The sequence below is a fragment of the Hypanus sabinus genome, chromosome 11 (assembly GCF_030144855.1).
Source record: "Hypanus sabinus isolate sHypSab1 chromosome 11, sHypSab1.hap1, whole genome shotgun sequence".
NCBI lineage: Eukaryota > Metazoa > Chordata > Chondrichthyes > Myliobatiformes > Dasyatidae > Hypanus > Hypanus sabinus.
The window spans coordinates 76,566,767-76,581,081 of NC_082716.1; the positions used below are offsets into that span (position 1 = coordinate 76,566,767).

At 41.3% G+C, this 14,315-nt stretch overlaps 1 protein-coding gene across 1 annotated transcript in view; it reads right to left on the reverse strand.

Annotated features, from left to right (window-relative positions):
* Positions 1–765: 765 nt before the first annotated feature.
* Positions 766–14,315, reverse strand: part of LOC132402127 (regulator of G-protein signaling 5-like) — a 46,550-nt gene continuing 33,000 nt past the window's right edge. The window contains exons 3-5 of the mRNA XM_059984742.1: positions 9,901–9,962; positions 2,551–2,717; positions 766–2,045 (exon numbers count right to left, since the gene is read on the reverse strand). Of these exons, the coding sequence (XP_059840725.1) occupies positions 1,884–2,045; positions 2,551–2,717; positions 9,901–9,962 (391 nt within the window). The 3' untranslated portion in view covers positions 766–1,883. The remainder of the gene's footprint in view (positions 2,046–2,550; positions 2,718–9,900; positions 9,963–14,315) is intronic.

A 14,315-nucleotide genomic window follows, 5' to 3' on the forward strand; every position in this document is an offset into this window, starting at 1 on the left:
CACACAAGAAATTACAGAACCCTGCATTAAAATTAATTTGCACCTTTCTACCTTCATATAAAATACGGGGACCTCCTTTTAAAATTTAAATGTCTATTTAAATGACTTGATTTTCATTTGGGTATTTGCTTATTATGAAGTTGAATATATGCTTTAAGGTTCCTTTAATGATTTTCATTATCCGATTAATTTTAGACAATCTGGATTCCATCAGGCATTTTTTTTCTTAAATTGCTTTACTGATTTGGGGCACAATGCAGTTCACGTGAAGTTAACAAGTTTTATTTTCTACTTCCATCCTTCTGTTTTCCTTCAGGTTAACCAATGCACTCCGGCTGTCTGTGACAGAGTTGGTTCTATCTTAGTTAACCCAACTTAAACAGAAATTCTCCCAGGTACACACACATGTAAAGAGAAATAATTGCAACTTTAAATTTTTCAGTGGTAGTATTATATGTCAATGTTTGTTGATGTTCATAAATGATAAAAATGATTTTCATGTTAGGAAGTAAATTATATTTTGGAGCCAAAGAAAATTAAAATTAATATACAAGTTTTTGAAGATTTAATATGTTCATGTGTATTTTATGTGTAGATTGAATGTGTCAATTATACATTGAGGCCATGATTTGAAGACAGATGTACAAGTTAGTTTGTGTTTGGATCACTTGTTGCATTGTGTTGTACGTGATATCTACTGCCAGGTACTAATCGTACACTTAGGCACTTTAATTTGCTTATTTCGTTCTTTTTTCAGTGTAAAGCATTTATTGGAGCCTTGTGATCAATTGAATTAATTGGTTGAAATAATCAGTAGTGAAGTGTGTGTTCTTTTACCATTGCTTTTCCTTCAAAAAATATCTAACTCAAACCCCACTAAGTAATCAAAGCCTTTTCATCACTTCCTCATGCCAGTGAAACACAACTCTGTCGCCTCTGAAATACAGTTCACCATTGTGGAATTTTAGAAATATACCTCACAGCTTATGGGGTTTACTTCTCAGGTAAATTGGGAGATGAAGTTAATCATGTAAGTAGCAGTAAGATAGTATAGTGAGACTGAACGTGTGATTGTCTGAACTTGTGGACATGTTGTCTCACTTTATGATGTGGCATACAGTTTAGATAGAGTATCCACACCTATGGCCCTCAATACATTACTAATGAGATGGTTAGGGACAACTGGAGTCCGGTTAAGCACAAATCTGTCATCTGTTTACACAGAATGCCCACTACATAATTGCTTATTACAAGCCATCAGCATCCTTGTTGCATTTTTAAATATCATATGTTTGAGGAATTCATATAATTTTTCTAGCATGCTTCATTAGTAAATGTAGAATTGTTTGGTGATTTGGATGGCTCCAATGAATGATGCTCTGCAACTGTGAAAGTAGGGTTACACTTTTCTGATATAGAAAGGATAAGAGGTTGCTTAATCTGTAGGTCTCAGATGCCTGTAATCTCATTTTCAAAGCATTTTGCTGGATCCTTGAAATGATTGTGATAAGAATCCTAAAGGAATGATTTGATTTGCTCAAGAATTCGTTTGAAGCCACATGATTATTTATCACTTGGTATAATCAAATAGCAGAAATAAGGAAGGACGGAAAAAAAACACACACACACACGAAAGACGAGTGCAGCATTGAAGGTACAAACACTAGGCCATATTTGGTGTGTGTTTATTTTGGGGCTACGCAAAGACAGGTGCAAGATATACGTGATGTCATTTTAGTGCCCAGAGCTTTGAGGAAAAATAATGCCGGGAATGATAGTTCCATTTAGCTACCAGCGGTGAGGGCTTATTCCTTTACTGGGTGGGGTTGCAGGGACCTCGAAAGTCCCTCTCCACCCACGCTTTGCATAGACCAGGTGCACAGCTACTTTATCAGCTCCAGATAAACTTCAGATTTCAGGAATCTGCTGAATGAATCCTTCTCCATCAAAGACAGAACTCTCTTCTGTGCCAGCTCAAAGGTTGATGTGGTAGGTTCGGCTAGGTTCTTCATGGTAACTTCTTTAGTGTAGTGGTCAACGTTGATCTGTAGAAGAGAGGACAAAATCTCAAGATCATCTCCAATTGCATTGCAAAGCCTCATTTTAACAGCTCCTTAATGGCCACTTAGATTTCTTTGAGCTGGAAATTGTTTGCAAAATCAATAGTAAATTAAATGTTAAAAATGAATGTTCTCCACAAGCCTGCGTTCAGAGCATTTTTTGAAAAGCCTTTATTCTCTCAAAGAATAGTTAAATAGAGAACATTGTGCAATCCTTGCACAATTTTCAAGATAGATGCTTGTTATGAAATGAGGTCAATGTTTTGAAGTGTCTTTTCCACAAATAACACAAATATTCTGTCTCTTCTCTGAAACATTAATTGATCTTGCTTACAAAAGTTTTTTTGTTTGAAAATGAATAATATATGTTTGTTGAGAAACTTGCAGTGGTTGCACTCAGCCCTTTACCATGAAAGGGTATAGCTTTCAACAAACATTCTGTACGACATATTTTAAAATAAAATGGTTGCTCTTGCAATCATTGCCAAACCTCTTGAGGAGCTTCCTTCTCAATGAAGTCTTCAAAGATCTTCTTTGCTTTAGAGGCCAGCTTGATAGGTGACTTGGTTGCCTTGTAGTCTTCACAGGCCATCCAGAACTCAATGTTCTCCTCACTGTGCTCTGATTGGAGGAAGGCTTTGAAGGCAGCCAGACCATCTGGAAGCAAACATATGGAAAATTTCTTTCTACACTTATCATGTTTCACCACTGCCATCATCTGGGATAAATTAATCAAACATTTTTCAAGATTTAATCACAACCATTTTCATAGTGGTGTAATACAGATCTGGCTACAGGTCTTGACATTCTTGGCTACATGCATTTGTTTTCAATATGTGAGAATGTTTGATAACTGTTTAGATGAAGGTTATGAAGGTTTAACTGTTCAGGTGTTAGCAAATGATAAACAACCCAAGAGACCACCAGTCTAATGTTTCTGCAGGCATTCAACCTTTGTCAATTAAGCACATTCCAAAGATTAGGCCAGGTCAATCTCAGAGAGTGCCATTTTCAGTCTCAAAGCAGCACTAGCAAAAGTTTGCCCATCTTTTATGACATCCTGAGATAAGAGAGCATCACCTGCAAACTGACCTGGCATCAAATGCCAATGATTGAACTTGCCTTCTTTCACTGATCAAGTCTTAGAGTTTCATTCTATAGATGATCATTTACAGAAAGGTCATGGATAGCTACGGCAGACATAGAATTGTTTTCTCAACAATGATAGAGGTTTTGTAAACACAAAATACTCTGCAGATGCTGGGGTCAAAGCAACACATACAACAAGCTGGAGGAACTCAGCAGGTCAGGCAGCATCCGTGGAAATGAACAGTCAACATTTTGGGGTGAGACCCTTCATCAGGACTGAAGAGAGAGGGGGTAGGGGCCCTATAAAGAAGGTGGGGGGAGGGTGGGAAGGAGAAGGCTGGTAGGTGCCAGATGAAAAACCAATAAGAGGAAAGATCAAGGGGTGGGGGAGGGGAAACAGTCCTTCCAGGTGAAGCAACAGTTCACTTGTGGTCTGTTGGAGTCATCTATTGCATCCAGTGCTCTAGATGTGGCCTCCTCTACATCGATGAGACCCAATGCAGATTGGGGGATCATTTCGTCGAGCACCTCCGCTCCATCCGCCACAACAGACAGGATCTCCCTGTTGCCACCCACTTCAACTCTGCCTCACATTCCCATTCAGATATGTCCATTCATGGCCTCCTCTACTGCCATGATGAGGCCAAACTCAGTTTGGAGGAGCAACACCTCATATACCGTCTGGGTAGTCTCCAGCCCCTTGGTATGAACATCGAATTCTCCAACTTCTGGTAATTCCCTCCCCCTCCCTTCCCCCATCCCAGTTTCGCTCTGTCTCCTCCTCCAGCTGCCTATCACCTCCCTCATGGTTCCGCCTCCTTCTACTACACATAGTGCTTTCCCCTTACATTCTTTCTTCACCTTTCCCGCGTATCTCTTCCCTGCTTCCTCTCCCCCATCCCTTGATCTTTCCTCTTACTGGTTTTTCAATAGAGATTTTGTAGTTTATATGGATCGTGAATTCCTATTACATTAACATCGCTGGATTAGCAAAAGTATGCTGAATGAACAATATCCAGACGTTATAACTGCGATCATTCATGTGGTGTAATCCTCTTTAGCAGTTTACAGTTCCCTGTGTTTCATCTTTGCTCTGTCTTCAGTAGGCTGTGAAAATTGTACAAATGTCTGCAATCATGCAAATCTCTTCTATGATTATCTTCAGTTCTGCACAAGGCTGCATCCTCAGCCCCTCAGTATCCTCCCCATACACTCACGACTGAGTGACTGATTTGGGCACCGACTCTATTTATAAGTTTGCAGGTGACAGCATTGTGGTGGGTCAACGTTGTCATGATCACCATAAATTGGTTCATTCTTAATGTTAGTGACTTAGGACACAAGGCTGTTGTGAAGTCATTACAGGCATGGATATATCAATACATGTTAGAAACATACGAACTTGAATGATCCTTTTTTTTATAGTAACAATCAATCTGCTGGATAAACTCAATGGGTTATATAGCATGTGTGGGAGGAAAGGAATTGTTGATATTTTGGGTCAAAATCCTGGTTCAGAGTGCTGAGTTCCTCTAGCATTTTGTTCCTTGCTTCAGATTCCAGGTTCTACAGTCTCTTGTGTTTTCTATAGATTTACTTTACCACTTGTATTTAATGTAAACAGGGAAGGAATCATGTAAAGAGCAATGTTTTCTGACGTAAGTAATCATGTTTCCATCCTGCAAGTATTCTTCCAGAAGTAAACTGCTCTGAAAGTGTTGGCAAAGAAATAAGTTAAAAGTTGATTCTTTTTTTTTAAGCTTGTCAGATTAAAAATATACAAAGGCTGTCTCTTAGACACAAAAAGAGCTTAAGAGTTGATTCTTTGCACATGCCCCTCTGAGATGCAGGGTCACTCACAATCTAGTTCAAGACTGTTATTTTTATTCTGAAGAGTAAAAGAAGTTTGAGGTTTAAAATATAACTGCCAGTGTCGGATCAGCAGAGGAGGAGAAACATTAGAAGAGTAGCAGCTGGCCAACACTTCAACTAAAGTCAGCATCAGCCAGGTGACATGACTATCTACAAATTGGACAGTGCTGCTTCTCTTGCAAATGGACATTTAATGTTCAAGAAATTCTTAATGTAACTTGTAGTGGGTGAACTACATCAACCTGTCTGGACACTCCACCCCCCCCCCCCCCGCCCCCCGCTGACTGCTCCTATGGCTCCTCCCACGGACCCCGGTATAAAGGCGATTGGAGCCGAAGCCCTGCCCTCAGTCTCCAGGATGTAGTATGGTGGTCAATTGCTGCTTGTTCTTTCTTCCAGCCAATGAAAGCCTATATCTCGCCTCACGTCTCCGAGAGTTATTGATGGTGCTTGTGAGGCATCCATTTTATACTAAAAGATGACAGCAAGAGTGCTGTTTAAATGGTAAAGTGCTGAACATGGAGGGTCAAATTAAATTTTGAGGATTCATATACACTGATCCTCACGCTGGGGCTATACCTCGCGCTGGGGCTATAAGGCGTTGAGGCGCGTCCCCTGGGTGGTGGATGGGGGATCCATCGTGTGAGGGGTGCACCGGATAATATGGAAGAAGGTGCCGTGAACCAACATAGCCTAGGAGAAGGAACTCCAATTCCAAACCCGGGTAGATAGGATCCGTTAGCCTTGGATGGCAGCCTATCTAGGAGAGGGTGAACTCTGATTTCAAACCCGGGCAGGTGGAGCTCGTTAGCAAGGAAATGCCATCGCCTAGTGGAAGGTGCTCCTGACAGAAAACCCCTGGTCCTCCAGGGGTTGGGGGTTGTGCAATGGGCTAACAACCTGTTTACATAAAACAAGCAATTGTTACAGAAACCGTCAACAGATTGTCAACCACTAACCCAGATCTCGGGAAAAGCAGGACCCCATTCAGAAGGCTGATGATGCGCTGCAACCAAACCTGTCAGGAAGCTGCAGGGCTGACAACCCTCCTTCAGCCGAGGAAAACCATAATGGAGGTTCCAAAGATGCTCTCACAGAAGAAATCTATCCTCATCGGAACATGGAATGTGAGATCGCTTTGGGAGACATGTAGGTGCGCATAGGCAGTGAAGGAAATGAACCGATACCAGCTCACACTCCTGGGCATGTGTGAAGCAAGGTGGAATACTTTTGGTGAGACCAAACTGCAGACGGGAGAAACTCTGCTCTATTCTGGCAAAGAAAAAGAGGAAGACCCGCATGAGGCTGGTGTGGCCCTGAAGTTGTCCAAAGAAGCAGCCAGAAGTTTGATAGAATGGGAACCAGTGTCCGACCGTATCATCACAGCCAGGTTCGAGTCCAGATTCCAGAAGGTATCCATTATCCTGTACTACGCCCCAACTAACAACACAGAGGAAGAAGAAAAAGATCTCTTCAACACCCAGCTTCAAGCAGTAGTTGGAAAGGTACCTAAGCAAGATATGTTGATCGTCATGGGAGATCTGAATGCCAAAGTAGGCAGCGATAACACTGGCAGGGAGAGTGAGATGGGCCAGAATAGTTTGGGGAATATGAATGAAAATGGAGAGCTCCTTACCGACTTCTGTGCCTTCAACGAACTGACCACTGGAGGTACCCTCTTTCTCCACCGATGCTGCCACAAGATAAACTGGGTCTCGCCTGACCATCGAACAGAGAACCAGATTGATCACATCATAGTCTGCCAGCGCTGGAGAAGTTCATTGCAAGATGTGAGAGCCAAAAGAGGAGCAGATATTGGATCTGACCACCATTTGGTTGTTGCAAAGCTGAAGATGAAGCTGTCAGCCAAGAAGAAGCAACAGAACATGCGAATAAAGTTTGATGTTAGAAAACTACAGACGCAAGAGAAAAAGAAAGATTTCCACATTGCCTTGCAAAACCGCTTTGGGGCTCTTCAAATAGAGGAACAAGATGAGAGAACAGCGGAACACGCTTGGATTACCTTCAAGCAGGCCACTGTAGGAGCCTGCGAAGAAGTACTGGGAAGACCACCAGTCAACAGTAAACCTTGGATCAGGGACGAGACATGGCAGAAGGTGGAGGAGAAGAAAAAGCTCAAACAGGGGTTGAATCAGGCCAGAACCCGGCAACAGAAACAAATCACCGCCAACAGGTACAACGTGATGTCCAAGGAGGTGAAGAAACAGCTCAGAAAGGACAAGAGGTCATACTTCAATAAAATAGCAGAGCAAGCAGAAACAGCAGCCAGTAAAGGGGACCTTAAGGCACTCTACACGACAACTAAACTTTTGAGAGGGAAGAAAAGCAATTTCAACAGACCTGTTAAAGACAAGACAGGCCACCTGCTCACTTTGATTGAAGATCAGCTGGCGAGAGAGGAACACTTCCAGGAAGTATTGAATAGACCACCACCACAGAACCCACCTGACCTGGAGCCTGGAGTCCCATTCAACATCAATATAGGTGAAATCACCAAGCAAGAAATTCAAAAAGCCCTGAAAACCTTGAAGAATGGCCAGGCTGCTGGAGAAGACAACATTCCTGCAGAAGCATTGAAAGAGGGTGGAAAGGTTATGGTGGACCATTTGCATATACTGCTGAATTTGATATGGAGAACAGGAGAGATCCCATCATATTGGAAGAAGGGCCTCCTTGTGAAGCTGCCAAAATCTGGAGATCTTTCACTGTGTGGCAATTGGAGGGGGATCACCTTGTTGTCCATTCCTAGCAAAGTTCTCACCAGGGTCATCTTGGAGCGGACAAAAGACGCCATTGACCAGAGACTAAGAGATGAGCAGGCAGGGTTCAGGAAAAAGAGATCATGCATTGACCAGATAGCTACACTTAGAGTATTGTGAAGCAGACAATAGAATGGCAAACTCCACTATATGTGTGTTTTATTGATTTTGAGAAGGCATTTGACAGCCTGGAGAGAAAGTCAATGTGGAGCATCTTACGACACTATGGTGTGCCGGAAGAGAGGGTAAATATCATCAAGCAGCTTTATGATGGCTTCTCATGCAGGGTCATCCATGATGGGAGACTGTCCAAAGAGTTCCTGGTCACTACTGGAGTCAGACAGGGATGCCTGCTGTCGCCTCTACTTTTTCTTGTGCTACTCGACTGGGCTACAAGAACAGCCTATGCTGGCTCAGAGAGAGGCATCCAGTGGACGTTAACAGGGAAATTGGAAGACCTGGCATTTGCAGATGATCTCACTGTTCTCTCACACTGGCTTCAAGATATGCAGAATAAAGTAGATTCCTTGGGAGAGACCTCACAGCGAGTAGGCCATAAGATCAGTCAGGAGAAGACCAAAGTTCTACGCATTAATAACAAACAAGAGGAGCCATTACGGATTGAAGGACAAATAGTTGAAGATGTAGACAAATTCACCTACCTTGGAAGCAAAATCAGTAAATCAGGAGGTACAGATGAGGACATCAGAGCAAGGATCGGAAAAGCCCAACAAGCCTTCACAACCCTGCGACCTGTTTGGAGATCTACGGCCATCTCTGTCAAAACTAAGCTCCAATATTCAGCTCCAAAGTGAAAGCCATCCTGCTATATGGATCCAAAACATGGAGAATCACTAACACCAGCTGCAACAAGATCCAGACCTTTCTCAACAAATGCCTCCGGCAGATCCTCCACCTCAAGTGGTATGACAGGGTGTCAAACCTAGACCTATGGAAGAGAGCAAACCAAGAGCCCATTGTATTCCACATAAGGAAGAGGAAGTGGAGATGGGTTGGCCACACCTTGAGGAAGAGCCAATCAAATGTCACTCGACAATCACTCGAATGGAATCCACAAGGGAAAAGAAGAAGAGGTTGCCCAAAGCAAAACTGGAGGCGTAGGCTTTTGGATGAACTGAAAGCCGCCGGCCAAACTTGGGAGACTGCAAAAACATCTGCTAGAGATCGCAGGAAGTGGAGGACTTCTGTTGAGGTCCTATGCTCCATAAGGAGCGAAAAGGATTAAAGAATGCACACTGATCAATAAAATTTGAGAGTTGAAGGCAAAATACATGAATCAACAAATGGCTACCTTTGTATGCGGAGGCCCAGAGAATAAAGGGGAAGAGGTGTTTCTTGATTGGTTGCTTGTCCTTACCAAACAGAAAACCACCGCAAAGCAGCAGAGTGCTGGAAGAACTCAGCAGGCCAAACAGCAGAGGGAACTAACAGTTGATGTTTTGGGGTCAAGACCCTTCATCTGGATTAAAAGAATGGAGGGGAAATGACCAGTACAAAAGGTTGGGGGAGAGGTAGGGTATGATCCAGCACACAATAAGTGGATCTAGGTGAGCAGGAGGTGTGAAAAATGGATGCTAATAGGCAGAGAGGACTAGAACATAAAGGTACTCTGTTGGAGAGAACACAACAGTCGGTCCCTGGCACTCAAGTACATAATGAGAGATGTTTTAGGCTAATCTTAAAATGAGCTGCTCATTCTTATTCTCTTCAGGCCCCGGTGTCTACAATAAAGTTCTTTGCTCCTCAGTTCTAATACTCTATAAAAGATTAATATGTTTATGATTTTATTCCCTTTGATCTTTTTTCTTAAAAAATGGCTTTGAACTGTTGAATTGTGAAAAGAGATATCGAAGCACCATATAAAGGCATGTTTTACTTGGAAAAGTACGGCACAAGAATGTATGCTTCAATCCATTGTGAGTGCCAGCTCAACTCATCTGACTGCACATGGCGTGTATGCTTCTGTTCCCGGCCTATTCACTAATTAGTGGTTATATAACTCAATTGTACTATCTCCTTTATGTCCAGAAGGACCATTATATTGAAATTTTGAATCATTTGAAGACGATGAAACTCACAGCTGTTCATCAGAAGCTTCTCCAGAGATTCACGCCACTGCAGCACTTCAATTTGGGATGGTCTGCAATAGAAACAACATATTTTATTTAGAAAAACACTAGATCTCAACAAAGCTGGCACCATATCACACTGTCTCTGAATAGTGTGACTGCATTTCACCAATGATCAACCATGCAACATTGGATGTTGAATTTTGTCATATTACATATTTAAGAATTCTGATAGAAGACTTCTTGCAGAACAGCTTCTGTGAGCCTTCATTGTAGGAAAAAAAAAGTTCTAAGGTTCTAAGTTCTAACATTGACAAAGGCACAATGTTGAAATGGACAAATTGCCAAAGTAATACTGAAGGGAAATACTTGGAGAGCACTTTTCATTGGCTTGCCTTGATTTTGTACATTACAGCAGATGTACTGTACCTGAAGTTGCTTTGTTTGCCCTCTCAAAGTCACATGATGCTTTAGTTCAGTTTAATTGACACTTCATGCTTATAAAGTAATTTATTTTTTACAGAAGTGTTTGAGAAGTACAGTACTATACAAATGTCATATGCACATATACACAACTTATCTCATGCCCCATGCTGCACAGAACATCGCATATCATTTGTGAAAGAAGGCTCCAAGTCAAGGGTGTACAGTGCAGGCCCACGATCAAGCATACTTTCTTCAGCCAATGATTGGTGTGTCAAGGCCGACCTGGTTGGGAAAGGCAGTTTCCTGGAGCAAATAGCTTTCACCACATTGCGTCAAGATATAATCGTCTGGTCTGACACCAGTAGAGAAGTGGTTATTGGTGAACTCACAGTCCCCTGGGAAGACAACATTGATGAAGCCCATGAGCGCAAGTTAATCAAGTATGCAGAATTAAGATCAGAGTGCAGAGACAGAGGGTGGAAGGTCTTATGTTATCCATTCGAAGCAGGGAGGCTTGGCTTTATTACATTCACTTTCCAGAAGTGGCTGCGTGAACTTGGCTTCTCTAGAAGAGAGAACAAATCAACCAGCAGGGCTGTCGCTGGGGCAGCAGAGGGAGGATCATCATGGGGGTGGACCAAGTACGTCCAGAGGGGCAGATAGTCGGACAGTGTATCCATCTTTTGTAAACCCTTCAGTAGCTGCATAGACACCTGAAGAGTAGACTATCTGTTGGATGGAAGTGACCAACAACTCTGATAGCGGCAGATGCCAAATTTTTAAGCTCACCAGTGGGAAGTGGTGCTTTAGCACTGCTGGCCCACCACCTCGAGGGAGTCTTGATCATAAGCGGGCCGAAACTCCTGAAGACAGGTAGCAGATCAACTGATGATCCCACTGGTGATAGCACAGGACAGTTAACGTCTTAATCCACGTGTATGTTCAATTCTAGCTAGGGTGCCGAAGACTTCTGCACAGTACTGTAGCAATTTTATGCATTGTACTGCTGCTACAAAAAAGAACAAATTTCATGACATCTGTGAATGATAATTTCCCAGTTTATGACTCCTACAACTTGTGTTTCTCCTGTTTCACTTTGCCTCTCATTCCCTATTCGCCAGCTTCCACGTCTGCTTACAGCACTTCTCTGATTCCTTCTTTCCTCAAGTGTGTTCCCCAATCTGCATGACCAGGAAGATAATGCAAAACACATGGAATTCAAAGGATTGTTTCACATTTAGATTCAGCCTATCGTTAACACAGGTTCTCAGAGTATTCTCATTCCTCCTTTTATTTTCACTGCGACCTCTTCTGTCTCATGTCAATCACTTACACCACCAGCAAATGATTGTAACTATTTATTCTATCAATCAGTATATCTTTGCAATGTGGGAGAATTCAGCTAAAAGCATCACAATCACAGGGATAATGTGCAAACTCCACACAGAATCATCTTTGAATCGCTGGAGTTGTGTGGTAGGAGAGCCAATTGCTACGCCACTATACCAGACAATTACTGAAATGCTTTGAGTCTTGTTCAGTATCAAACATACCTTTCCTGCTGCTGTCTTTAAGGAGTTACCGCATGGGTTTCCTCTGGGCGCTTCTGTTTCTCCCCACAGTCCAAAGTAGTATCAGTACAGGTTAATTGCTCATTGTAAATTATCCCATGATTAGGCTAGTGTTAAATCAGGGATTACTAGGCGGCATGGCTTGAAAGGCCAAGAGGTTTCTATTCTGTGCTGTATCTCAATAAATAAAAAAAAAATTATAAATTGGAAGCCAATAACGTACAGGTATGAATTTCTGTGCGAAATCCAAACCATCTATTTTTTTTTTCTTTTGCTCAGGGTTCTATGGGAGATGGGATTAAGAACTGACACTATACAAATAATGCTTTATATATGACTATATATGTCTAGTATTTCTAAAGGAAGGACTGCACCAATACCATTTTGGATTTAAATTGAGTGAATTGTGGGGTCAATTTAAATTTCTAAAAAGCTCCAAATATTTTACAATCAGATCAATCTGCCTTGGGATTGTACAAAATCTGGAAATGAGTGAAGCAAACCATATTAATGAAGTGTCTGTCATCAAAAACAAAGATCAATGCTTTTGCCTTCTATTTCCTTTAAAATGTTAACAGCTATTGCCAGCTACCAACACCAAGCTTAACATTTGCCCTGTGGTAGAGGGAGAAAGAAGAGGACAGATATAAAGAACAGCACAGCATTAATGGACTAGAACCAATTACACTATGTAACTCAAAGTCTAGTAACATAAGCAAACCATGCAACATCACGCAAGAGTGATTGCATGATGTTTTTCCTTTGGGGCGTTATTACATTTTAAAAATATGAACTTTCTCAAGAAAGGATTAAAATAACTTGGATTTTCTGAACCACTGCAAACAAATGCTGGCCTCCAAAAAAAAACCTACTTACAGGGCATTACAGAATTTCATTTTCCCCAATTTTCTGCAGGAAAATCATGGCAAACATTCTTCCACAGTGTTCTTATTCAGTTCATCTGCCATTTCTTTGTTCTCCATTACTACCTCTCCAACATCATTTTCCAACAGCCTGATATTCATTCTCGACTCTCTTTTAAACTTTATATGCCTGAAAATACCTTTGGTATCCTCTTTTATATTATTGGCCAACTTACCTTCATATTTCATCTTTAGTCTCTTTATTTCTTTTTTTAATTGACTTGTGTTGGTTTTTAAAAGCTTCCCAATCCTCTAGCTTTCCATTAATGTTTACTACGTTGTATGCTTTGTGTTTTGCTTTTACGCTGTCTCTGACTTCCCTCATCAGCTATAGTTGCCTTATCCTCCCTTCAAAATGCTTTTTTTCTTTTTTTGGGGATGAACTGATCCTGTATCATCCAAATTACTTTCAAAAACTCCAACTATCGCTGTTCTTCCATCATCCCTGCTAGTGTCTCATTCAAATCAACTTTGACCAGCTCCTCTCTCATGCCTCTGTAGTTACCTTTACTCAATTGTGATACCAATTTGATTTTAGCTTTTCCTTTTCAAGCTAAAGGGTGAATTCTATCATATTATGATCACTTTCTCCTAAGAGTTCCTTTACCTTAAGTTCCCCAACATCACAACACCTAATCAAGAAATGACTTTTCTCCAGTGATACCAACAATGTCATACTTGTTCATTTCTAGCATTACAATAAGCTTATCTACCTTACTTCACATATTGCATGCATTCAAATATAATACCTTCAGTCCTCGATTCACTACTGTTCTCCATGTCACCTAAAATTATATTCTTATCATATTCTTTATTCTGGAGACATTACGAATTATATTGCACTCGCTTTTCTTTTTACTTTATCCATACTTTTCCAAGCTGTTGAATGCACCCCCTACTATTTGGTTTAAAGACCTACCTACAGCCCTTAGTTCCTGTATGTGATTTGTCATGTTTGGAACACTTGACCTGACAGAGAAATGATGGAAACAGTCTTTGAATACTTATAAAGGACAGTAAATAGATAATTGATAGCCAGGAAAGAAGATTTGCTATGGGTAGACAAAAGTTCAGAATTGATTTTGCAGTCAGATCAGCAATAATCTTATTAAAAGATTTAAGGGGCCAGATGATCTACTCCTATTGCTAACTAATGTGTTTCTTTGTTCATACCCAAGTTAGAAGTGCACTTGTGATGAGGCTTTGCCTTTGAAACGTGACAATTCCAAATACTAGCTAGATGGTTGTCCCCGATTATCTTTGCTAATATATCCATTATTATTTTTCTACATGTCACTGTTAGAGGAAAGGAAATAGTTTATTGAGAAATTGTAATGTTGCTAAGTGGTACAAGGATGGTCTCTGTAAACCAGAAAACATTGGTTTAGATACAAGAAACAGGAGGCAAATGCAGTGGTTAAATCCGCCATATTCTTATTATTGTGCTGTAGGAACACTGTTTTGATTGAACTTCCAGTGAATGTCTATTCACTGTTTCCTAGAA